At 46.0% G+C, this 26289-nt stretch overlaps 1 protein-coding gene across 3 annotated transcripts in view; it reads left to right on the top strand.

Moving 5' to 3' along the window:
• RB1 (RB transcriptional corepressor 1) overlaps positions 1 to 26289 on the top strand; it is a 2466185-nt gene that overhangs the window by 2340844 nt on the left and 99052 nt on the right. For 2 of the 3 annotated variants that reach the window (XM_069639386.1, XM_069639387.1), the window contains one exon: positions 25371 to 25513. The exons of the other annotated variant lie outside the window; for it this stretch is intronic. In XM_069639386.1, coding sequence (XP_069495487.1) covers positions 25371 to 25513 — 143 coding nt within the window. The remainder of the gene's footprint in view (positions 1 to 25370; positions 25514 to 26289) is intronic. 3 annotated transcript variants of the gene reach the window in all.

Genomic DNA, 26289 nt, shown 5'->3' with positions numbered 1-26289 from the left:
AGAGAGATGGGCCTGTAATTAGCAGGCTGACTTCCATCTCCCTTCTTGAAGATGGGGACTATAACTGCCTGGGCCCAGGAATCGGGAACCCTATTCATACTTAATGCTACATTGAAGATTTTTGTTAGGTAGGAGACCCAGATCAATGGTTCGTCACCATAAAGATCCACTGGGATCATATCAGGGCCTGGTGCCTTGGCCTTTTTCTGAGACTCAAGGGTGTTCCTGATTTCTTCCTCCATTAGAATCAGAGCGGGCGCTGCTGGACTAGTAGGTATACTGCCCCTGTGGCCATGGTCAAAGGCTTGTCTCTCCTCATATAGACTTGTGAAGTGGTTTATTTACCCCCATGGTTTGGTGTATTGTAAGGAAGGCGTGGTATCGAAGTAAGACCGGCACAAGTGACCACAGTTCAAGGGTGTTTATTGAACTTTCACAAGGGCGTGAAAAACGCCTATATAAACCTAAATCTACTGATGGGAGCAAGCTACGGCTGTCAATTAATAATAATGCAATCCTAGTGGAGTCTTGTCAAAATAAAAGGGCCTATACTAAAAAACCTTTTGCCAATCCTTACAGCTAATTTACAAATAGTGTGTGGGAATGTTTATGCAAAAGAAAGAAGTGTTCACAAAATGATAAGTCAGGATATTCGGGCCGTTGTCCTCCCTTACCCACGTTTTCAGCACGGGGCAAGGCGGTTAACTCGAGCCAAGCACACATTCTGGCTTCTTCCTCACAAGGATACTGGTCCAATTCCAGCATCAGGGCCTTCTGTACCCAAGTCTTTTGTCTCATCAAAGTCTCTTGATTCAGATGGCCTGATGTACAAAACAAAAACAGAAAGTTATTTTCTTCTTACAATTATGTGATTCGGGTGCCTCACCCTGGATCCCCCTCTTCTGGACTCAGATCCCTTTATTTTAGGTTCCAAAAATATTCCTTCTTGGGTGACTCACGGTTCACCACAGATCCCCCTCAGCCGGGCTCATTTCCCTTTTCAACTTTCCATTAGTCTCCCTCAGCCGGGCTCGGACCAATTGCAGTTCACTTTATACTTATCGAAGACTTTCGAATGTGCGCAGGGTTTAGCTTGACCCGTCGCAGGACCATTTCGATACAAAGTTCCTTTTTTATAATGCACTCGTCCTTCAGTTGGATACCTGATGGAGACCTTCGAATGAGCACCCACGTGGCGCCGGACCACTCTGTAGATGGTCTCTTATTTGGCTTTTTCATCAAAGTACATTCTCTCCTTTAGTTTCCACTTGTTCGTGCCTCTCATAACATGCGCTTCAAACACAGCTGCTTGCAACTTTGGTTCAAACGCAAGCTGATTTTATATCAGTTTCCCCGACCACCGGCTCTGCTGCCTTTACTGGTGCAGCTTTCTCGCAGGAGCCAAGGACAGTACCATAGCGGCAATCGCTCCTCCTGGCCTGGGTTATCAACACAGGAGCGCCCCGGATACCTTAAATGCACAGTGTAGGATTGTGCAGCTTCAGTTCCCGGCCTTAGGCTTCTCACTTTACAAGGCTTGTGAAAATAACGGATTCTAGAGGTCAAGGATACTTCCCTCCTTGCAACCCTCTCCGGTCTCGCCGCCTTTCTTCTTGTGTTACATGCAGCCTAGTTGTAATGAAGCCTGGGTGCTTGGGACATTTAAAAATGGTGTCTGCATTCAGAGAGCGGGAGAAAAAGTTATCGGAATCGAGGGAGAAGGCAGCAGCATAGGAACTAACTGTGCTGGAGAAGGCAGGCACTTCCAAACTGTAGCTCGCAAGCATTATCTACAAGTGTGGCGCCAGGCCAAAAGACACAGCCAGCACAGTGGGAGAGATGTCAGAAGGCCAGCAGCAGAGCTACCGGAGACGTAGGTGAGACAAGAAGCAACAGTATTACTGGTGGGTGATCTTGGAGCTGGGAGAAGATCAGAAGAACAGAAACAGCCGTCCCAGAGACGAAGCTTCACCGCAGCAATGTGCCACGGGTCGGGGAAGATACCAGGCACCGGTGAGTCTGTCGAGTACCATTGGCGCCACTGGGCCGTACCGACTGGCACGTGAGCAATTAAGAAACTGTTTTAAATACCAACCAAGTAAAATACAAAGACGCACCTTGCACAAATCCTCCTATATGAGATGTCGGTGTGGGGAAAGTTGGAGCAAGTATTACCACGATTAAATGAATACTAATGAAGTTAAGACAGAACTTAAACAAGTCTCCATATATGAGACATCAATGTAGGGAAAGTTGGAGCAAGTAGTATCTCAATCCAATGAAGTATAGACACAGTGAAGTAATATAACAGTGCTATACTAAAAGACAGTGAATTCGAAGGAGTCGTCCTGGTGAAAGAAGCACATCAGGCAGTGAACGTTTGGTGGGTGGGGGGGGATACCTGGCAGAGAAACATGCCACCTGGCAGAGAAACATGCCAGCGGATCTGCAAGACCCCAGATGGGGATTCCTGGAAGGGGAAAACACCAGGCAATCCATTCGAAATATATGTAAGAATAAGACATTGTGGAAATATACCTGGCAGGAGAGGAACTTTGTTGCTACTAACATCCAGGGGAAGGGAACCATCCCCCCTGGATCTAGCTTGAAGGTTATCAGAGAAATTAAATGATTGGTTATTTATAATGCGCTTAATACCCAGAGGTTTCTAAGCACGTACCTGGGGAGCGAACCCGTGTTGCTCCGTGTCATCTTGCTTCCTAGACGAGCACATTGCCCCTGAGCTATCCTCCCGAGACAGGCTAGGAGAAGGGAGTCATTCACCCTGGCGACGATTGGAACTGTGTGTAAATCAAGACCAGGGGGAAGGGAGTCACTCCCCCTGGTATTAATTGGAGTCCTGAAGAGGCATTCTTTTTAAAACACCAGGAGGAGGGAGTCATTCTCCCGGTGAGAGAACTTTTACTTTTGTTTGACTCTTTAGTGTGAGGGATAGAGGTAAGGTTTTTGACGCAGGACGGTGCTTTCTTTAGTTAGGGACATTCTGATAGAAACTTTTAGTTTGAGGCAGGGAAACGCCTCTTAGGGGTAGGGAGAGCTAGGTTTTGTTCATTCAAGAAGAGTCTTTGCCAACTACCATGAGACCTCCTGGTCAATTGTCTTTTTTTGAACCCTTGCAATGTGTTCTATGTAAAGCAATTTGGCGAAAGTGTGATTTAATAAAAAATATATATATATGTTTGTTGGCTAATTCAATATTTCATTTATAATTTCAAAAATTAAAATATCTTTGATTTACAACATTTTAAAATTCATCAAAAGTATATATCAAAATCTATATCAAAACTTGAGGTCCATGTGTAGGCACACCTTTTAAAATTCATCTTATTAAAAAAAAAAAACAAAGACAAAAAAATAATAAAATAAACTCTATCGAACAATTGCTTGGTACTCATGAATTTACGAAATGTACTTCTCGATTACGATTCAATTTTGGGCAATACATAATCAAGTCTTTCAATGTTTCACTTGTGTCTTCCTTGCAACAAAAACCGCATAGAATATTATCAGAATCGGTTTATACCTTCCCATTAAGTCTCTTGTCTTAACTAAGTTCCATGGGAACCTGAAAAAATCCTGTCTAGTCTTTTGACATGGAAACAAATCCCAATGTTGGTGCATTTCCCCTAATTTCCTATGTTTATCAACAAGGTGCCCATACTCTTCTGTGTATGAACACTATCTTTCAGAATACACCAAGCATGGGTTTATTTTGCTTTCTTTACTTTATTCGGGAAACTTACTAAATTTTGTGGTGTAAGATTGAATTTGTCTGAATAGAAATTGCATAACTATCCAAATTCCATCAGGACTTTATCTTTGCCTCCTTCCAATATTTTGGCCAAGTCTGAATAAAGAGTATTTTGACCTTGGAACAACAATTTCTGGAAGAAAGCTGATTGTTTCCATTTTAGTCTTAATGCTGCACAGGCCCAGATCAAACAGGATCGCTACAGTTAGCACAGAATTTCCCTTTTCAAGAATCTACTCTCCATTCTAGCCTAGCAATCAGTAACCCAACTTGGGTATATCTCTATTCGATATGTTAGTTTTGGGAGAACAGTACTAATATAGAACTTAAAAAGCAGTCTAATTGTGAACCTGCTTTTAATAAACAACATTTGGGATATCAATGAGGTTATACCTTTATTTGGGTAGGCTGTAATGTTAAAACCAAAATAAATATCATCAGGTACTTTTTCCAGCAAGGTTCCATTTAGCACCCTGTTTCCCTTTGTGATGTTTCTGGACAATGATCTGTTCAATACCTTTGATTTTGCTGCATTGATTTTTGAGGAAATTATCAGCATAGGCCAACATGAAATTCGAAGTTGCCCTATTTTTGGTGAAACGAAGGCCCGAAGATTCAATTGCGTCTCACATGTCTGAGAATTATAGATTAGACAGGGGGCAAGAATGTACCCTTGTCTTAATCCATTCATGGCTGGGATTTATTTGTCAACTGCCCAAACCCGTTTACTCTAACCTGTACAACAGTAGATGTGTGTAGCACGATAATAAGCTTCAATAGATCTGATGGAATGCCCCATGCATTCATTTTTCTCCTTATCAGATTTCTGCTTACCAAATTGAAAGCGGAGCTAAGGTCTATAGTTGTTAAACAGATGGTGTTATAGCTCCCTTGCCGTACTAGTTCCTGCCCGTACCTGAGAATGTACCCATTCAGAGTTGTTCCATGGCCTTTCCCGAACCCCTTTTGCCATTTACTAAATCGCCCTGCAGTGATAGCCCACTGCTAAAGATGTTTAAGAGCATGGCAGCGTAAATCTTGCTCTCTGCATCGAGGATTCAAATGGGATGTTCATTTTTGGTCTTGGATCGCGGGCCATGTTTATAAATTGGGATAATGTGTGATATTTTCCATGTGGTGGGAAGATATTCCTTTTCTGTCCTGAAACAATGAGGTCAATATAGTTGCCCAACATAAGGGATTTGTCTTAAAAAGTTTATTTGAAAGGCTATTGGGTGCTGCAGGCCTAGCTTCACTTGCCCCTCTAATAGTGTTGAGGACACACTGAGAAGTCAATATTATAGGAATCTCCTCCACTGTTATCTAATAAACTTAAATTAAATGCCTCTGCACTATCTTCATAATACAGGCATTCTAAGTGAATGTCGCACAAATTCTCTGCCACTGCGTTTAATTGGCCGCTCTTTCTGTTATTCCTTGCAGAATTTACCAGGGACCAGAAATTAGCTGAATTATTGCTTTTAAGGCACCCTAACATCTGAATGGAGTCCATATGATATAGCTGTACTCTGACCTTTTGCCCAGTTGTTAAAGCTCAAAATTAATATGGATATCCCTAATCATTTTTCTGCAGCTGAATAACTGGCTCTTCTAACAGATCTTATTTTTGCCCTCAATTTGTGCTTATTTGCTGCTATACAGGCATCGTAAGCATGCGAGTTCCCTCAGGCCTTATTTAATGCACTTTGTTTAAACTTACTGGTGGCCTGGTTTGAAGTTCTTACTTGTTCAAATCAATCAATTGTAAACAGTCCCATGTTATGTTGTACATTTGTGGTTTCCAATAAATAATTCATCCTGTTATTACATTTATGAATGGCTCCCCTGTTCCAAACAACTCGATTAAAAACCACTTCATGTTCAAGCATATAACTAGAGGACTCAGGCTAACATTACGCAACTCAGGCGACATTACGCATCTCAAGATACAATGATGGCTCCACGGGGTAGCCACTACACCTAATTCTAGTCAGTCATTAGCAGTTCATCCAAGAAGATGTAATCAAGGGTGCTTTTTATGTTCCCCCTAAACCATGTAGGGTTTTCAGGCACATCCCCTTCGACCGATCCATTAATTTGAAATAAACCCAGCGAATCCATACAGGTTGACCATAAGGCCCCATTTCTGTTCTTTTTAGACCCAAAGTCTTCTGGGACTTTTATTTCATCACCCTTGCTGTAGTACTTGTGTGATTTACATGTCAAATTTAAATCACCCAAGATAATGACTTGACCCAGTGCATTCGTACAGCGCCAACTGTCTACCAGCATTTTTAATCTATGCAAAAACGTATCCTACTGGGCCAATTTCTCATGCCAATAAATGTTGTTCAAAAGAATCCATACTACATCTTTTATACTCATGTTAAATTCCACTGCCAGGGCGCAAATCTGTAGAGCCAACTCATTAATCGCCAAAATTCAGGAGCCAGATTTGATCAATTTGTCTGTTATGGTCAGATTCCTGATGAATTTTCTCAATGATTTCTTAATATTTTGTGCCTTAGAGTTTTTTTAGTTTTTTCCCCATTTGGTTGATGATGTTTGCATTGCCTTTCTCTAAATAGGCGCCTTAGCCGTGTTGTCTCCAATTTCAAACACCTCAACGGAGGGGCGGGGGCGGCACTCTGATTTAGACTGGCAACGTTTATATCTTTTATTTGCTCCACTTCCACTTGCGAAGCCCATTCCGAATTTGCAGCATTAGAATCGCTTGTGCGAGATTTGTAATGCCTTTCTGTTGTGAGGCGTTCTTACGGAGAACATTTGCATTTAATTCGGCTTTGTTAGAGGCAGTGTCCAATTTCCTTTGACTCCCCTCGAGGACAATGGTGTGGTGCCGTAATTCGTATTTAATTCCTTCATATAGTGTAACAAAAGAAGACGGCATTGTATTTAAAGCAATCTATGCTTTCTCAGCCCTCCGCGTGTTATCAATGGACGTATTTGTTGTAGGTGGAGCAGGGCTACCATGCAGCTTTTGACGCAGTGTAGCTGCGCATGAAGTGTCTGGAGAACCTGATCTGGTTGCCACATCCTCCAAGTCCGGGTAATATTGGGGGGGGGGGGGGTGGCACAGTGTTACTATATGCATGGGCGCCCTGATTATCAATTAAATTAACACGTTCCTTGTTAGCCTCTATGCTATTAGGAACCACTGCATTCAGTGTCGTGTCTTCCGTGGCTATCTCCCCATGTTCTGACCGGGGTACTTGGTTTGCTATTTCACCTGCATTACCACTAACCAGTGGAGCCAAGAGGTTGGTGACCGTTGCCCACATTGTGCTTCTCCAATGATCAATGAAACATTGTGTTAGTGTTTGACTATAAAAGGCTGTGGTTTTTATTGTACATTATGTAATATTACACAATATAAAAGTAATAATAACCATATAATACATAATGTACACTTTTGGGCACGAGGTCCAGGGTTGTGCCCCCTTGCCCGTGCCGCCACACCTGGATGGGTTACCGGTCTTCCAGGTTCCCCCCAAAAGTTACTTATCCACCTGTTCCTGTCGACAGACTGTCTACCATTTCCATATGGAAATCTTCCCTTCCTTTGTCTGATGTGTCCCATTGCTAAGGTTTTGTCATTACAAGGTATTGCGCATGAGGAAGTGAATTCCTCTCTTGGTGCAGCAATTTTCCACCCCTTTATTGTTCTTCCTCTTTGCTATGTCTATAGCTTTGTATGAATTTTAAACTATCTATATTGAGCTCTCTTTTGCACCTGTCTTGGGTGTTTGCACCTTTATTAACATACTGTCTGTTTTAACCTTATTAGAGCTCCCCTTCCTTCATAATTGAAACAGGGGCCTTTTTGCCTTTTGTGGGCCCTCCAACTTTCTGTTCCCTTTTCACTGTGCCTGTTATAAATGCACTGCGAGTTGGGCCAAACCCCACTTTGAATTTTTACTGCTTCTACTTGTGATAGCTCTGTGCCTTTTTCTAGTTTTAGTAGTAGTTTCCAGCCAATTATTATATTGCGCTGGGTGCTGTTCGCCAATGCATTCTTAGCGAGACCCCATCATACTAAACCTAACTTTTAGTAGTACTGTTTTCAGCCACTTACTATATTGCGCAGGGTGTTGTTCACCAATGCTGTCTCAGCGAACACCCCGTCATAACCCTGTTTTCAGGGTTCGTGCTGCTGTAGCCCTTAGCCCTGGCCGTCCGTCGTTGGCGCTGATGTTGCCATACCTCCTTCTTAGAAATTCTGTCGAATATTTGTCGGTGTCTTGCGGATCTTTGATGGGCCATACTCCACTAAACTTCGAGATACTGTTATCTGACATATTATCGTCCGTGTGGGGTCTCTTTACAAATTTTTTCCCTTTGCATAATAGTTATCCCTAAATTATTATTTGTATTCTTACAGTTTTGTTATCACATGTTTAATACCCGTGAATGGTTGATGAGCGCAGGCTCGGGATTCGCACCTATGTTATGCTGCATCGTTTTGCATTCTGGACAAACGTGTTACCTCTGAGCTATCCCGCCCACACTGAAATGCGCTGGTTCTGGGTTTCAGAGCGCGACAAGGCAGGGGAGGGGAACAGGGGAGAACAAAACAGCGATCTTACTAGGCCCAGTGACATTGAGAACATGCAAGTGCATGCATGGGAGAGGGGGAGGGGAAAAGTGCATGGAAGGGGGGAGAGGTGGAAAGTGCGAAGCAGAGGAGAAACAGATAAATAACAATAAATAAATAATAAAGGCAACAAACAGTGGTAATTCAGCCAGCAATTTGCAAGTGCTAGGTTTAAGGCAGCAGACAGGGTAGGTCTGATAAGTGCGGGAAGAAAAAGGAGGGGCTGTATGGGTACAGATACAGACCCCAGTGCAAGGGGTGGCCCGGAGGCATTGCGGGAGGGTGGCAGGATGAGCAGGTACCTGGGCCCAAAAGACAGAGGGTGGCCAGGTGCACGGTGCCAAGAGAGAACAGATCAGCAGGGGAGAGGGGGAGCGAAGGCAGAAGAAAAAAGGAAGGTCTTGAGGTGCTTCTGGAATGGGAGATGGTTCTCCTCAAGTTTTAGAGTGGCAGAGAGGCTGTTCCAGAGGGAAGCCCCAGCCGAAGACAGAGATCTACCCCGAGCTCGTTTCTTAGAAAAACAACTGACCCTGAGTGAGTTGGAGGAGCGAAGAGCTCGAGAGGGGAGGTATAGCTGAAGGTATTTTGGACCCAGGCCCCAGAAAGCCTTGTGGACAATGCAGAGGGTTTTGAATTTAATCCTTGTATCCACTGGGAGCCAGTGGAGAGATTTCAGAGCTGGAGAGATACGATCCCAGGGGTTGAGGCCAAGGACAAGTCTCGCAGTCCTGTTCTGGATTAGTTGCAGAGGGCGGAGAGTAGAGGCAGGTAGATTTAGAAAGAGGCTGTTACAATAGTCCAAGCTAGAGAGAACCAGAGCTTGAGATAACATGAGCTTCTGGGGGAAGGAGAGGAAAGGCAGAGAACCTCTGAGGAGGTGCAGTCGGAAATTTGACTTTTTAGAGACCTCAGAGTTGTGGTGTGAGAAGGAAAGGGTGGAGTCAAAGATGACCTCGAGGTTCTTAGCCTCGCAGGTGGGGGTAGGAGGAGGGCCAAGGGAGGCCCGCCAGAGAGTGAGGGGAAAGGATGGTGAAGGTGTGCCGGTGAGGAGGATCACCATCTTGCTGGCATTCAGACAAAGATCATTGGCGGCACACCAATCTTGAATGGCAGTTAGGCAATCAGAGATGAGAAAGGGAGAGGAGGTGCCAGAGGGCAGCCTGAAAATGAGTTGTGTCGTCAGCGTAGCACTGGAAATTTGAGCAGAAAATGGCAATGCAGTGGGCGAGAGTTGCCAGGTATTGGTTCAAAAGCCAGGGCGAGAGGTTAGACCCCTGGGGAACACCACAGGTAGAGAGGAAGATAAATGATGCATCCTAGGTGCCCTGCTTATGCCCGTCGATGTTGGGACAAATTTGTAACCCCCCCTGCCTGCTGTAACGAGCTTCTACTTGTAGTGTGCAGGGTTGTTTGGCATACCCATTCTTGTCTCTCTTGGCTGCAGTTTTCGAAAGAAACAAATTCACTCAATGTTGTGCATTTGTGCAATGCTCCGTGTGAGGGTTGATTGTAATCACTACCCATTTTGTGTTTTCATAACAATATATAGTTGTCTGCATGGCCCTTTTAAGCTTGGCGTACTCTTTACAGTATTTCTTCACCCAGACTGCGTTTTCGTGCTAGTTATCTTGCCATGCTCATAGTAATAACATCTCCTGTCCCTGGGGGGTCTCTGCACAGCCCTGGCTTCTCATTTCATCTCTAAAACTCAGGACATCCTGTCTTCTCTCTCTTCTGCCCCTCCTCCCTCTACTCCCTGCTATTCCCCCGGCCCTTCTTCAGCCACCTATCCTCCCTCCTTCTCTGCCTTTCCCCTGTTCTCCCCAGACAAGGTTTCTAGACAAGTCTGATCTATGAAAATCTCGTCAAAATAGGTTCACACTTGTTCCTCCAAAACCATCAAGGACCACATTCACACCCTGGCGCCTGCTCTGGTTGACTTCTGCAACCACTCCTTTGCCACTGGAGTCTTCCTTTCCCCCCTGAAGTACTTACTTGTGCACCCTCTTCTTAAGAAACCCTCTGTCGACCCTACCTGCCCAGCTAACTATTGCCCAATCTCCATCACTCCTTTTCTGGGCAAACTCCTGGAAAAGCTGGCCATCTCCCAGCTTAATCTTCACACTGAATCTGTTGGTTGTCTCCATGACCATCAGTCTGGCTTCAGAGCTGCCAGAAGCACTGAAACTGCTCTCCTGAACATCCATGAAGACCTGCTCTCCAACCTTGATTCCAACACATCCTGTGTCCTCATCTTGCTTGATCTGATACGGTGACCCATGCCATCCTGCTCAACCGTCTCCATGATAACCTGGGTATCACCGATCAGGCCCTGGCTTGGCTGACTTCTTTCTCTCCGATCGACCTTCCCAGGTCCAACTTGGGTCCTTCCTCTCTTCTATCTCTCTCTTCCTGTGGTGTTCCCCAGGGGTCTAACCTCTCTCTGGCTGTTCAACCAATATCTGGCACTTCTTGTCAACCGCATTGCTGCTCTCTGTCCCAACTTTCAGTGCTATGCGGATGACACTCAATTCATTTTCAGGCTCCCTTCTGCCACCTCTTCTCATTCTCTCATCTCTGACTTTTCTGTCTGCTATCCAGGTGTGGTGTGCCGCCAATGATCTCGGCCTTAATGCCAGTAAGACCGAGATTCTCCTCAATGGCACACCTGCTCCCCCCTTTCCTGTCACTCTATGGCCGGCCTCTCTTGGCCCTATTCCTTCTCCCACCTGCGAGGCAAAAAACCTTGGTGTCATCTTCGACTCCACACTTTCCCTCTGTCCTCACATCTTTGACTTCTCTAGGAAGTCGCACTACCAGCTGCACCTCCTCAGAGGTTTTCTTCCTTTCATCTCCTTTCCCCAGAAGCTCACTTTCTCCAGAGCTCTGGTTCTCTCAAGGCTGGACTACTGCTACAGCCTCTTTCTAAATCTGCCTGCTTCTACTCTCCGCTCTCTGCAACTCATCCAGAACAGGACTGTGAGACTTGTCCTTGGCCTCAAACCCAGGGATCGTATCTCGCCAGGACTGAAATCTCTGCACTGGCTCTCAGTGGCTGCGAGGATTAAGTTCAAAACCCTCTGCAGTGTCCACAAGGCCTTCTGGGGCCTCAATACCTTCAACTCTCTCTTCCTAAATATCTTCCTTCTCGATCTTCGCTTATCCGCCTGCAACTCCCTCAGGGTCAGTCGTTTCTCCAAGCAACAATTTTGTGGTAGATCTTTCTTCTGCTGGGGCCTCCCTCTGGAACAGCCTCCCTGCCTCTCTGAAACTTTAGAAGAACCATCTCCGGTGCTTGAAGCACCTCAAGACCCTCCTCTTTGCTTCTGCTTTCTCTCCTCCGCTCCCCTGCTGATCTCCTGGCTGAAACTGGAACTGCACTGCTAGCTACCTGGCTACCCTCTGATCTCGGGCCCAGGTCCCCTCCCCCGCCAGTTGCACACCTGCACTGCCCCCTTGGTAACCCTTGCACTCGGGGACTGTTTCTGTATCCCTACAGCCCCCTAACAGCACTTGACACCTGATATCTGCACTTACCCTAGCACTGGCCGAACACTTTTTATTTGTCTTTACTGTCTTTATTTTACTGTTATTCTATGTACTGCACTTTTCCCTCCCCCCCCCCCTACCCTGCACTTGCGTGATCTCAATGTCACCTGGCCTAGTAAGATCGTTGTCTCTGTATTCCCCCTGTTCCCCCTCCCTATCCTCGTCGTGCCTTGAAACACTTGTGTATAGGCGCGTTATAAATGCCATATCATATTGTGTTTAAATCTACCTCTGACGCTGCTTGACACGGCTGTCTGGTGGTATGTGACTCCCTTGTTCATAGCAAAAAACGCCGCTGGGCAAGTTTTGCTGGGGACCATTGCCTGCGTCTGGTATTCTGAGCTGTCATCATTACTACTGGCTGCTTGTTCACTCTACTGTGCTGCCAGTTCTACTCCCCTTCTTCCTCTTACCTTTAGCTGGATTGGGCCCATGCATAACAACCCTTTTTGCTTCCCTGTTAGAAAGCCCAAATTGTTTGTGTGCAGTGGTACAGCATCCCCTTGAGCTGCTTCCTTAAGTGGCTGGGTTGCACATATTTATTACATTTTGTCATCTGGGGTAAAGTTTGCCCACAAATCAATAATAATTCGCATTTTATATTGCGCTATGAACCCTCGGAAGGATAAAGGGCTGAGTTTGGTCTTGCCGTGATTCGAACATGTGTCTCGCTGTGCTATCCGACCAGCTTCTGGTTCTATCCCTTGCAAATGTTATTACGTTATATACTGGCCTCCCAACTGGCCCCGAGCCAGTCCGCCACTCAATTGCGGTGCTCCGTGCAGAGTACCAGTGACTTGATGTCTCTTTCTCCAGTGGCTCCTTTTATCCCTGTAATTTTGCCCTGGGCTATGCATATCTCGTGGGGGCTTTCTAGTGCCCCCGGCCGGCTGGCGCCAACGGCCATCATCACCTTGTTGTGACCTTTTGTTGCCCATTTGCCCTCTTCCTGCTTTTCTCGTGCATGTGGGTGCAGCACTTGTAGATGTGCCTTAGCACCCTGGTGTGGAAAACACCCCTCCCCTGAGTCCACATGGACTAGTAACAGTAGATAGTGGGAGGCAAAAAAACGCAGTGTTTTTTGGTGGGCTCGGCTTATACCCCGCATTTGGCACCTACTGTACTTGGCTACTTACCCTCTTTCCTGCTACCGCCTTGTGACTGCCTGATCTCGGGTTGGTTTTCGTGAGTCTTTGCCCCAGCGCTGCCACACCGTGCATTGCACTAGTCACAGTATTTGCCATATTCTGTGCACACAATAATTTTGCTGCGCTCTGTGTGGAGTGTTGTGTGACCTGTATACTCTTCTTACGGTTTCTCCTTGATTGTAACAGCACCATGCAGTGTTTTTGTTTTATTTGCCGTAATCTGCATACGCAGACTGTTTTCTGCGCTCCATTTGGAGTGTTGTGTTAACTGGGGCCCTTTCATTCAGGTCCTCTTTTTATTCGCCATATTTTGTGTAGTTCCTTGCCAATTTTTGGATTGCGGGTTTTCCTGTGCCCATGCTGGGTTGTATCAGCATTACGCTGTGTTCTTGCTGCTGTGTTCGCAGGATTCTGCGTACACAGAATAATGCTGTTTGTGCTCTGTTCGCAGTGTTGTGGGGACCAAAAACCCTCATCTTTCAGGTTCTCCTTTTCTTCGCACTACCTTGGCTGTTCCTTTGTTCATTTCTGGATATCGAGTTTTTCATGTGCCCATGACGGGTTGTAAGAGCATTGCTTGCTGTTGTGTTTGCAGTATCCTGCGTACACCAAATAATGCTGTTGCACTCCGTTCGGAGTGTTGTGTAAACCACTTTCGGGTTTTCCTCTCATTCGCCGTTCCTTGACTGTTTGCTTGTCCATCTTACTTTTACTCTTCTTCTCTTGATTGCTCCTCTTCTGCTTCCTTGTTGACTGGCTTGCTGCTTTCCTTATGCTGCTGTTGTCAACCCTTTTCTTCCAGCGCTGCCTTTCTCTGCGATTTTCATTTCCTTACCTGATGAGGAATTCTATGACAAGACAGGAGGCTCATATTATGCATTACAATCTTTACTCTGAAACCACAGCAGCAAAGAAAAAACTTTTACAAACAAAAAAGTTGTAAAGCATAGAACTAAATAGAGTTCAATGTCACTGTAAGGGAGCTCCCCAATCCATCATGGAGGACAGATCATGCCCTGCAGGAGACCAATGAGCCGGGACCCTTCCAAGTCCATTACGCTAATCCCAATTCCTCTTTCTTTGCTGCTGAAATCCACTGCTAAGTCACTCCTAGTTCTTGCCTTAGTGTTGAATTATGGAGTTTAGAATGTTATTTATGTTATTTATATTGAAGAGTTTGGTGTTTCTATTACACTGTGCTGGTGAAAAGGTCATGTTTTTTCATGTTCTGTTGGTAATTTGCTTACTGCTATGTTCGCGTTCGAACGCGGACCTCAAGGTCACATTGATACATTGTGGCGGCTCTGCTGCAAATGTTCTGCTTTTGCAGGGTTTTGGTTTTCATATTGCCCTGGGTGGCCTTCTCGCCGTGTTCACTTTCATTATGATTCGCCTGCCTCATAAAATCAGGCAGCGGCTTTGCGTGATTTTCTTTTTTCCCTGAAGGGAAGTTATTTTTAAGCGGCTGCCCAGTCCCCGGAGCCAGAGCGCATTTCCCAGGTGGTTGGGGACGCGTGAAATCCTTTGTTTCCCTCAGAGGAAGTTTGTTCTCTTTCGCGGCTGCAGGAGTCAGCACGCATTTAACTCATGTGTTTGGTGACGCGCGCGGTCTGTTAAAGAAGCTCAGCTTCTGACCGACGCGCGTCACGGCTGTAATGACTGCAGCTCTTTGTAGAGTCATTCACTTCACACGTGTCGCGTGTGTGGGTTTTGTCTATTTATACGCTGCTCGCGTATGACATTACGTGCACACAGGCTAGGCCTGTTCTGGGGATCTCTTTACAGTTGAGCGCTTCCATGTGTGTTATATTGATATTTCAGCTTTTATTAACTCTAGTTCGCCTACTGAAGTGCCTCATATGCTGCCAATCTGCTGTTTATTTACTTATTATTTTACTTATTATTAAGTTGGGTGTTTTGCCTTCACTGTGGGTGCCATAACCTGTTCGGTTTCAGGTTCTGCCAGACTTCTATTGCGAGGTTAACCCCTCGTGTACTGCTGGTTACTACACCCTTCCCGGTTGAGCAGTTTAAGATACACTTGCTCAGTGTATTCCTCCCTTAAGCTTGACAGTTTCTTTTGTTTAGGTGCTGCTGGTGGCAGTGGTCATTATCTTCCTTGGGAAGGTGCAGTCACCTGTTCGGTAGCAGGTTTGCCTGTGTTTCTGCGAGGTGACCCCTTGTATACTGCTGGTTCCACACCCTGCTTGGGTGAGCAGTTGGAAGTACACGTACTCAGTGTTTTCCTCCCTTAAAGTCGGCAACTTTAGTAATTACCTTAACCGGTGTGTGCATTAACCTGCTCGGTTTCAGGTTCTGCCCGAGTTCTAATGCGAGGTTACCCCTCGTGTACTGCTGAGTATCACACCCTACTCGGGCGAGCAGTTGGAGGTGAACTTGCTCAGTGTATTAAGGTCTGCAGCTTTTAGATGCTGCATATGGCAGATGTCATTGTTTTTCCTGTAAACATGCCGTATCCTGCTCGGTTTCAGGCTTTGCCTGGATTCTATTGCGAGGTACCCCCTCGTGTACTGCTGGTTGCCACGCCCTGCTGGGGTGAGCAGTTGAGGTGCACTTACTCAGTGTACTCTTTTGCTAAACAATATGTTTAAGTGTTGCCTGGAACACATTTGCGTTTTCAGAATTGTCATTAGCCCGGATGGCTCAGTAAGTATCACCTTGTATAAGGGCCGGGGGTTCGGACCCCTGTGAGGGCGTAACCCATCTGCTTTGGATATTTTATATATTGTATATATTTTTATATATTTTATTTTATATATTTTATATTATCTATTAATTAAATACTTTAAGGAAAAGTGTGTGGAGGTTGTTGTAAATAAACCCATTTGGGGGGTTGTACCTTCCTCTCTAGCCACTGGTGTTGACCTTCGTCTTTAGTTAAATTCTGTCGCCCTTTACCGTAGTTAGTTTCAGGACAACTCAGTCCTTTCCTTAGGTTTGCTTTCCCCAATATCAATTGCTCCACCCAATACCTATGCTGATTAAGCTGCAGTATTTTTTTCCCAACATGAGGAAGAAAAGATGATGCGTTATGCCTCTATTGAGGTCTGCAGAGCTTGAGGCTCTCTTTAGTGGGGACGGGGTTTCCCTTGCTATTTGTCCCTTTGGAAATTTATTATTCTATTGAACTATTGGTGGAGTCAGGGTCAGCTCGAGGGTAACTGTTCAGTTTGTTGCGTGGAGTTGAGCAACCATGTTCTACTTGGAGGAAATGTTTGGGAAACACTTGATGATATCAGATAAACAAGTTGCCAAATAATAACTTTATGACGCCTGCCCATGGTTTTCCTCCCAAAACTTGGCCTGTGGTTCAATTAACAGTCTAACAGTGTGTTGCACTTTCTCCTCTGCTTGAGGAGTTCAAGCAGGCTTCTGTACCCTCAAGAGCGTTGCTTAACCTCTTTCGTTGTATATATATAGACATATATATATTTTCTACAGTGCACCGAATAGAGTGCTGGTTTTCACATCCGTGCTGACCCTACTGATACAGGTTCCTAATTTTGGAAGGGTCTAAATCAGTCTTTTATCCCGATGAGATCGAAAAGTGAACACCTCACGCCACACATTGTTCGAGTGATATGCACCACTCATATACCTGAGGGTTCGTAGTATTGTATAAGTACTGTTTTGCTATGGACAATGTGCTTAATTTTTCCTTCCCCTGATTCCCTTAGTGGCCAGTCAGCCTCACACGAATACAGAGACTCCTCAGGGTTGAAGGGACAGTGGTCCCAGATTTCTTTCACAACCTGCATTTACGAGGCATTGATAATTTTCCCTGAGTTCTTTTCCCCCTCATTCCCATGCTCATCATTCCTGGGGGAGATTGTTTCATGATATACACCTCTTGGAGTATCTCCCGATGGTTTGCTGGTTTTCCTTGTACAGGAGTTCTGACTTGGGGCCAGTGCAGACTCGCACTGAGCATTTCCCTCCCGTCAGTTACTTTCCTTTGCGCTAATTCCTGGTATTTCAATAGGTTAAGCGGAGCCTGTCCACCACCGTCAGGGGATTGGTTAGAGGTGCTAGAGTGTATTTATTTCTCTTAAGGGTGTAAAAGCGGGTTTTTTTTCTTCTTTTTTTTTGTAGCCAAAATCTTCAACTTAATCTCTATTGTTAATCATCTTGAACATGCTGCCTTATTTTCAAACACCCATTTTCTGCATAGGTATGTGCACAGATCTACAAATTGGGTCCAATGCCTGTTATCACTTAGGTAATCACTTGGCACATGCACAGTAAACAAGCATATGTTTCATTCTGAGAATGGTGTTTTGAATGTGTACATGTGTGACATTTCAACAAAACAAAAAAGTTCAACTGATATTAATAAAATGATTGTCAATGATATTGTTAATAACACAAAACAGATGTACTAATGTTGTGTGTTTGTGATTGTGTGTCTATAAAAGCGGGGTTTTAATGTGGTCCTCAGGGTAGCCTTCTTCTGGGTTGCAAGGTTTTTCCCTTGGTTAAGTGGGGGAGGGTTCTCCTCATTTGTGAAGGCTAAATATCCCTTGGTGGGATAGAGGGGTCTGGGAGTGATACTAATCTCCCTTCCAAGTTATTATGACCCTCTATCACGGTGCGTTCCAGCGCCTCTACATTAACTATCAGAAGGTGTCTGCCACTACGATTCCCAGAGGGCTGGGATATTCTATTTCGTTAATGACTTGATTCTCCTAGTCACCTGCATGGCAGGTGGACCTTTGGGTTTTCACAAGAGTTTGTTTTTACAATAAGGTACCAGCTCGGGGTGCTGTGAGCTTCAAGGCTCTCCAAATTGACTGAAATAGAGGTTAAACCTCTTCTGGTGTGCAACTTCAGTTTAACTATGTAGTGATCACTTCTTTGCAGTTTAGAGTCTTGTTAAGACTTTGGAATTTTGGTGTCCTCCTTCGGTTAGTTTTGATCCTCTAGGTGATTTATCACCAGGGAGGAGGGAACAAGGTTCAAGCACCGGGCATATCTTCAAGGGGGTTTTAGATATCACTATAATGGTAGCGATTGGATGTAAGATACATTTTTCTCCTTGCCAAGTTTGGCCTCTTAAGGATCAGGTTTATAAATATCTGCCTCTTGTCATGGTAGCAGAGTTCTTCAAGTGTTCGGGAGGTCTGAAGGTCTCCGTGTTGGATGTTTGACAGGTTTAGTTTCTCAGGTGGGGCCCCTCTCTTCCATTCTGCTTCTGCCTCCAGAAGACATCCCTCGCTAGTATACACATATGTCTGAAGACAATTGTGGGTTAGGTCTATTGCTTTTCAGCTCCGCTCAGGATGAGTCGTCCTGTTCCAAATTTATAAAATTACTTTTTACTCCCATTTTACCTCTTTGAAGATTCTTTCCCTCTTAGTTCCCCAGTGTAGTTATGTGACATGCCTGTTTCTAATGCGATATCTTCCTTTTATGCATGGGATGGAACCTACAAGCCTTTCACCCCTATGGGGTACTTTTCTTTATCTCCAGGAGAGCTAGGTGCTTATTTTTCTTTGGTTTGCTTTCTGGGTTCCCAAAGATGGTATGAATTAAGTGTTTTAAATGTTTGATTGGACAACGGAGGCGTTTATTTCAGATGAGTTTTGTCCTAACCTATTAGTATAGGAAAACTTTGTTCAAGGGTTTTTCCCCTCTTTAACCAGTTGGTTTTGGCGGCCTGTAAGGAATGCTGGAATTGGCACAATTTCCTGTTTTCTTGCAGTGGATTTGACGATGCCTTAGACAGTTTTTCAGGCAACCTAGTGTTGGACAATTCTCTTGCGGTCAGCTGATTGATTTAATGAATGCATTTTAAAGAAATAAAAATGTTTTTCCTTTCCTATCATTTTATTATATTGTTTTATTATATTAGCTCTATTGTATGGATCATGTTGTACTAATGAGATGCAAGGCTTTGAACTTGCATAATATGAGCCTCCTGTCTTGTCATAGAATGGCTAATCCCCCACACTAACATGAGATGGGGGTTTAGATTCTATTAAAGACAAGGAGGCGATTATTATCCCACCCACCCGCCCTGGGTATGATATGACAATTGTGACACACATGTACACAGGTGGTTCAAGAGAGAACATTCTTTGGTTTGTTGTTTTTCCCAACCACCCTTGCTTGTTGTTCTTACAGCCACGAGTTGAGGTTCTGATCAGGAGTGTGGTTCGCAGTTACAAGTTATGGAGTGCGTGGTACGAGAGCTTCGCTGGATTTGCCTTCATCATTTATCATCTGATCTGTGCAGTGGACGTTGGTTCAAGACAGCTACAGAAAGAGGAATTGGGATTAGAGTAATGGACTTATATAAGGAAGGGTCCCTGCTCATTGGTCTCCTGCAGGGCATGACCTGTCCTCCATGATGGATTGGGGAGCTCCCTTACAGTGACATTGAACTCTGTTTAGTTCTGTGCTTTACAACTTTTTTGTTTGTAAAAGTTTTTTCTTTGCTGCTGTGGTTTCAGAGTAAAGATTGTAATGCATAATAATCGCCTCCTTGTCTTTAATAGAATCTAAACCCCCATCTCACGTTAGTGTGGGGGATTAGCCATTCTCTGCCGCATACTTGTTCTCCTGTTTTTTGGACGTTTGTTGCTGACGGATACTTAACCACTGCACTATATGAACATGTAAAACTGGGTTGTAAGGTGGTTCAATGGGTTACTGCGCTTGTTGCAAAAAGGGTCTGTCTGTAGGTTCGAATTTCTGCCTTTTGTACTTCTGATGTCTCCACCAGTGCACGTGATTTGGTTGCTAAGAAAACTGTTACATTGCTAAGAAAAAAACACCACCCTGTCTCTGCTCATTGTGTTTTGTATAATCCCAGTACTGACCAGTCTGAGTGTTGCAGTGCTGCGTTACAAAAACCAGTACTATTCTAGTTCTGCCAAACTCTAACTGGGAGTGCAAGTCCAACCTTGCGGCTTCATTGTGTCGGCACTAATATCAGCAGTGCTTGTTCCGCTCGCCACTGTGCGGCAAAACATTGAGAGCGGGTGGAATCGTGTTAGCTTATCCTCACCTGGACCCCCTCCCTTCGTCCTTTAGCCAGCCTACGCAACCTTGTGTAAGAAAAGTATTTATTTTATAAGCTTCCTATGGGGCGGATCCGGGATTCGATCCTCTTTGTTCCGCACAGTCTTGCTTCCAAAACCAGCCCTGTTGTCCATGTGCTAGCCTGAATGTGATATTGTTGACTAGTTTTGCTGGAGCTCCCCGCACCTGGTAAGAGTGGCGGGGGCCTCTTGATCCTTCGCAACTTCCCCTTTGCAGCATGTCACAGCTCTTAGCGGGGAGATCCCCGTTGGACACCCCCACCTCGTATAACACACATGATGAAATAACCACAGACATTATTTGTAAGGTTCTTTGGAACATAAAAGGTCACAGGTTTATTTGAAGCAAAACAAACTTGGGACGGTCCCAGCCACATATTACATACAGTCAGGTAAGGGTCACCGTGTCCCCATGTTTTGCCACTGGCACAAGCTGACAACGCTTCTGGTTACTACCAGTAGGACACTGTCCCAAATATGCCACTGGCACAAGCTGACAACGCTCCTGGTTACTACCAGGAGAACACCGGTTACTACCAGTAGGACACTTAGGGGCACTGATAAGGAGGTTGCTGGCCTAGAGCCCTAAGGAAAGTCAGTGCCCGTCGAAGGATTTTGCTCGAGCCCGGCCAATCCTGAGCCGCTGCCGCCAAAGCTGCAGCGTGAACGTCCCTCATTGGCTAGGACCGCCCTGATACTCCACCTGTAACAAAAGAAGAAAATTAGGAACAATTCACACAACACAATACAATTATCTTATCAGTATACTTAATCACGATTTCTACCTAAATATTTTTTGTCGGTGATACGAACGCCTCACCCTGATCTTACCAAACTTTTATTTACTTTAAGAAGATCTGCACCGCTTTATGCTAAACCTTATGTCCTCTGACCTTTTATCATATCGCACCCTGACCTTTACTCATATCTGGTGTGGGTGGGTGGGTATCATCACACGGCGGGAGATGCTGGGCTAAAAAGACTGATTGCCCGCAGCTCCCGCCCTTATAAGCGTTCCCAGAGAAACCCGGCCGGAAGCCAGGTCCCTGGGGACGCCTCCTCCGTCTAGAAGGAGGAAGACTAGAGGCTAGACCAACCCCCAGAAGGGGGTGGCCAGAGGGGACAGCCCGCTATGTAGGCTGTCCCTCTAGCGCCCCCTACGGGGGCCGGTCAGCCTCTTAGCGGGGAGATCCCCATTGGACACCCCCACCTCCTGTAGCCAGTATAACACACATGATGAAATAACCACAGACATTTGTATGGTTCTTTGGAACATAAAAGGTCACAGGTTTATTTGGAGCAAAACAATAAACTTGGGACGGTCCCAGCCACAAATTACATACAGTCAGGTAAGGGTGACCGTGTCACCATGTTTTGCCACTGGCACAAGCTGACAACGCTTCTGGTTACTACCAGTAGGACACTGTCCCATATATGCCACTGGCACAAGCTGACAACGCTCCTGGTTACTACCAGGAGAACATCGGTTACTACCAGTAGGACACTTAGGGGCACTGATAAGGAGGTTGCTGGCCTAGAGCCCTAAGGAAAGTCAGTGCCCGTCGAAGGATTTGGCTCGAGCCCGGCCAATCCTGAGCCGCTGCCGCCGAAGCTGCAGCGTGAACGTCCCTCATTGGCTAGGACCGCCCCGATACTCTGCCACGCTTTGGAGGTGGCTTTCGCTGCCCACAATGCCCCCATACCTTCGCTCCTTTTGTCCTAACTCTGCCCTACCACTTTACTCATACCTTAAACCTTTTATCTAATTCATCCCCACTTCTATGTCAACCAGTCCCGAGACTGCTGTATCCTATAGTTGTACCATCCTTCCCCCTAGGTGATACTAGGCCGCAGACGTGCCCGCCTGCCTGCAGGTTGCACATGCTCTCACGAGTCCAAAGATCACTTAGTTGTGAACCCCCCATGCTATGGGGTGGGGGGCTCTAACTGGGGCAGTACTGGGCCCCCCCCATTAACCTGATTTCACAGTCACCACTGGAGATCACGCTGGCACGATAGGTGCCCCCTAACACTTGCCGGTGGGACCACCTAGTCCTGGCACCCAGTGGCCATAGCCTACATCGTCACTGGTATTACTGAAGGCCAATTGCCCACCAGACCCTGGCACAGTGTCCAGGTCTGTTAATCCCAACGCTCAAATGGCACCTCTGTAACTTCCCGCTATTAGTACACTTGCGGCATCCTCCGGCCTTACCGATTGCGTGTACCTTATGGTACCTTACCTATTGCGTGCACCCGCTTGCCCACCTTACGTGGCCGTGGTGCCGTGTTTGATGGCCAGACATACCAGTTGTACTTCACTACATTCCATTGCTATCAGTGCATGCTTTGTCAGTGCGTGCACGCCAGCGTTTAACTCTCCCCTTAGCCGCCTGTCATTTGGGAATCCTGCAGTTTACAAACCTTTGCCCATTTGCGCAAGATCTATAAGCTGCAGCATAGCTTAGACTCTCAAGGGATGCGTACACTCGCTAGAACCTTGCCTGCGTATCCGCAGCTTCCTTTCCCCACGGGGCAGTTATGGGACGTTCACGGCCGTGCCCTTTACTTGCACATAAGCCACCCTTTCGCTCATTCCATGGCTTATTCCATCCTCCAGTTTCAGAAATCTATGTACATTATGGGAAGTCCCCATTTTACCGAACCTTACCCGGTCCCAGTGAGGCGAAAATTGGCCAGACCCTTAACTTGCCCATACACCAGAGTTTAAAACATTTCAGGGAACGCAAACCACCATCAATTCTTACCATGGCATGTCCCTTTTTCCTTTGCACGCCGTCTCGCGGGGGTTTAGATTCTCCCTTTCATACACCAGGTGTGGAAGTTGACGGGCAATATTGGTCACCGGAGCAGGGTGAAGCTCACGGTGTCCGTGTCAGCCCGCACTCGACCAATGCGGGAACAGGAGGTCCGTTGTCCCAAGCCAGGCAAAACTCCCAGACAATATTAGCAGGTCAAATGCTAAAGGAATAAAAACCTTCTGCGTGTGTGTCGGTTGTGTTTTTCTTTGCATGCTGTCTCTGCCTATTACCGCTTGGTTGCTGTAGTGACCTCCTTTTTTTTTTTTTTTTTTTTTTACTTGAACTCTGCTGTGAAGAAAACAATTTGCTCTCCCGACTGTGCCGGGCTTCTATTTCTTCCCAGCTAAAGTACTTGCTTTTAGCGTGTTCCGTATGCTTGAATCCCGAGCATATGTTACCTTGTTTCACCACAGGCACCCTAGCCCTGCATGCCTTTGCCGAGCAATGCTTGCTGGTTTGTTTGTTCCTCCCCGGCATTTTGCAGCCTCTTCCTCGCTGCTCCTCACTGCTTGCCACCAATGGGGCAGCCGAAAACCTTGGGAGACGCCCGTTGTCACTGCTTGCACCAGTCTGTGCAAACATAAGAATGTCAGCCGCTTCCCCCGGTGTCAGCCGCTTCCCCCGGTGTCAGCCGCTTCCCCCGGCAGGCCGTGGCAACCCGTTACCGACACGAAAACGCTGTCCTTAAGCTGCTGAAACAAGTGAAGCTTTTGGTAAGCAAACGCAGCTAGTGCAGGCCAAATGCTCCGAAAGCCAGTTAAAGCTCACAGGAAGTTGGACTAGGTGTACAGCCAAACTGTACATGTTGAACCAGAGCCATCGGAGCAAGGTAAAGCTCACGGGCAGAGGTTCAGAGAGCAGCGCATGCCCCAGAACAAGAAAAGCCTTTTGCGTACGCAGATTACTTGCAGTGCTCCGTACAGAGTACTGAGGATTGTGTTTCTTGCTGCGCAGGCAGGCAGCCCCTTTTATCTTCGCAGATTTGCGCTAGGCAATACATGTTTGTGGGGGCGGCTGTGCGACGCCCCAGGCCGGCTGGCGCCGACGGCAGCTTGCACCTATTGGTGGTCACCTGCTGTGACTTACTGCCTTCCTGATCTCGCGTGTGGGTGTGGCACTTGCTAATGTGCCTTGGCACCCTGCTATGGTCCTCATCCTGCCTGTCCCCCCCCCCCCCTGTAGCTGGGTGAGAGGGGAAGGGTTTGGGGCTAAACCTGCGTCTGCAGCATGTGTTCTGCCCTTCCCCTCCCCCTGTGACCTCCTTGCCCCCAGGTTACTTGACCGTGCTCTCGAGCATCAGGGTGCCCCCTACGCAGTGCTGCCTAAAACCCTTGCATATGCCATGCCTTCAGTGATGTTAACAGGAGACGTTGGGAGAGGCGTATTGCGGGCCATTTCAAGCATTTGGTACGCTATCGTGAAGTCAGTGTGTTTTTCACAGGCTTTACAGGGAATACATGTTTAATCACGTCAAAAATAAAACAGAAATAAAACTCAAGTTCTACCTGCCGCCCGCTGAACTGCAAAATACTTCTGCTTTCACTGTCGAAAGCGCTATATAAATAAAACATCTTCATTACATCATTAATCTTCCTCGGCTCTTGTGACCACATATTTGTTTTCAATTTCTCTGGGCGTCAAGCATGGATATGTTTTTTCCTTTATTAATTTACAAAGGCTGAGTAACCAGACCAGTAATGCGCCCTCCCCCCACTCCGTGGGTTCTATTGCTTAAGCTGGATGCGTGCCATGTTTTTATCTGCAGTTTACACAGGTTTTTCTTTTAATAAGTTTTAATATTGCTATTTAATAAAAAAAATGATTCATAAATGACTGAACCCTATTCACAAATGTTTCTATAAAATGTATCTCGAATACTAGAAGGTGATTCCCCCCTCTCTGTAGTGACCAGGGCTATTTTCCTTGGAGTAATCCATCTGCCATTGGACTGATAGAAATGACTCTTGCCCTTTCAAAGTACTTGCCACACAAATGCCTGCATGTTTTTGTTGATGTACTGTCAAAGGATTATAATGTTGTAGGAGCCTCTATGAAGGAGGATACTATCCAGATCTGTACAACCAAGCCCTACCAACGGCCACAGCTATAGAAACAGCAATAAGAACTCTGTGTGCGTTATGTTCCAACAGAATGCCTGAGACTGGCAGCGCCATAGTGGATAAGTGAGGAATACATATTGGAAGGAACAAGGGAAATAGTGCAGTGGGGAAAAATAATGGGTTGTCAAGAAATTACATTTTTCAGGCAGGACGTGGTCAAGCCCATTAATGATTCAGAGATTGTGATTTCTTAAATATAAAGATGTCGTTTCCATGCAATATATTTCTGGTATATGTTGATGTACTCTTTTATTTGAAAATTTGTTTTATATTTATTTAGACTGCTGAAAAATTCCAGAAAATAAACCAGATGCTAAACAGCACTGAACGTTTGCTGAAACGAGGGGCAGAAAGTAGTAATGCTCCAAAACCACTCAAGAGGCTTTGCTTTGACGTGGATGGGCAAGATGAAACTGATGGAAGGTTAGTTTGCTTTCTTTGGTATATAAGATAGGGGCCTGTTTGTCAAATACCATTGGTGGATGGTAGGAAAGGATTTTTCAAATTGTGACCACTATTACTACTTGTAACAGCAACAACGCCATGACAGCAACTTGATTGACCGGCTTCTATTATCTTTGTTAGACATACGTTAGTCCCCTTTCCTCTCTCCTGTATGGGTGTCCCCCGAATGGGGATGGTACCAGAACCTTTGGCAGCGAAAGAATTAGCTTCCCCTTTAAATTTGTATAGCACGTGGGGCGCGACCACAGGTATGGACATGCCTCCTAGCCCCACCCTGCAGCGCCTCACCTTAGTCCCTTTTTCCACTCGGGTTGGGAACAGACCTAGCAGCTTGCGGGGGCAATCTTTTTTTGGGGGCTTCACGTGCTTCCCCAAACTTTTAAAATATTCTTTACTGTCCTTCGGTGCCTCACTTCCCCCGGTGCATGTCGGTCGTAGAAGGCTTTACTAAGTGCGCTGCGTGCACCCGGTGCTTTCCGGCATCGGACCCCCATGCGCTTTGCCTCGAATGCTTGGGGGCTGATCACCATTGGGACGCGTGCACAGCGTGTGGCGCTCTCGCTACAAGTTCCCTCAGGAATCGGTTGTCCAGGTGGAGATAAATCTTCAACAGGTCTCCCCCTTCTCAAGGACTTCGTGGCCAAGTCATCGAAACCATGAAGGTAAGTCCATTATTTTCAAAGGCACCCCAGCATGGCGACCCATTCCTGGGAGTCGTCGGCCGGGAGGGATCA

This window comes from Ambystoma mexicanum, chromosome 7q, assembly GCF_040938575.1.
Source record: "Ambystoma mexicanum isolate Mex_15411 chromosome 7q, UKY_AmexF1_1, whole genome shotgun sequence".
NCBI lineage: Eukaryota > Metazoa > Chordata > Amphibia > Caudata > Ambystomatidae > Ambystoma > Ambystoma mexicanum.
Note: the sequence above shows the minus strand (reverse complement) of the source record. Positions and strands in the feature narration are given on the sequence as shown.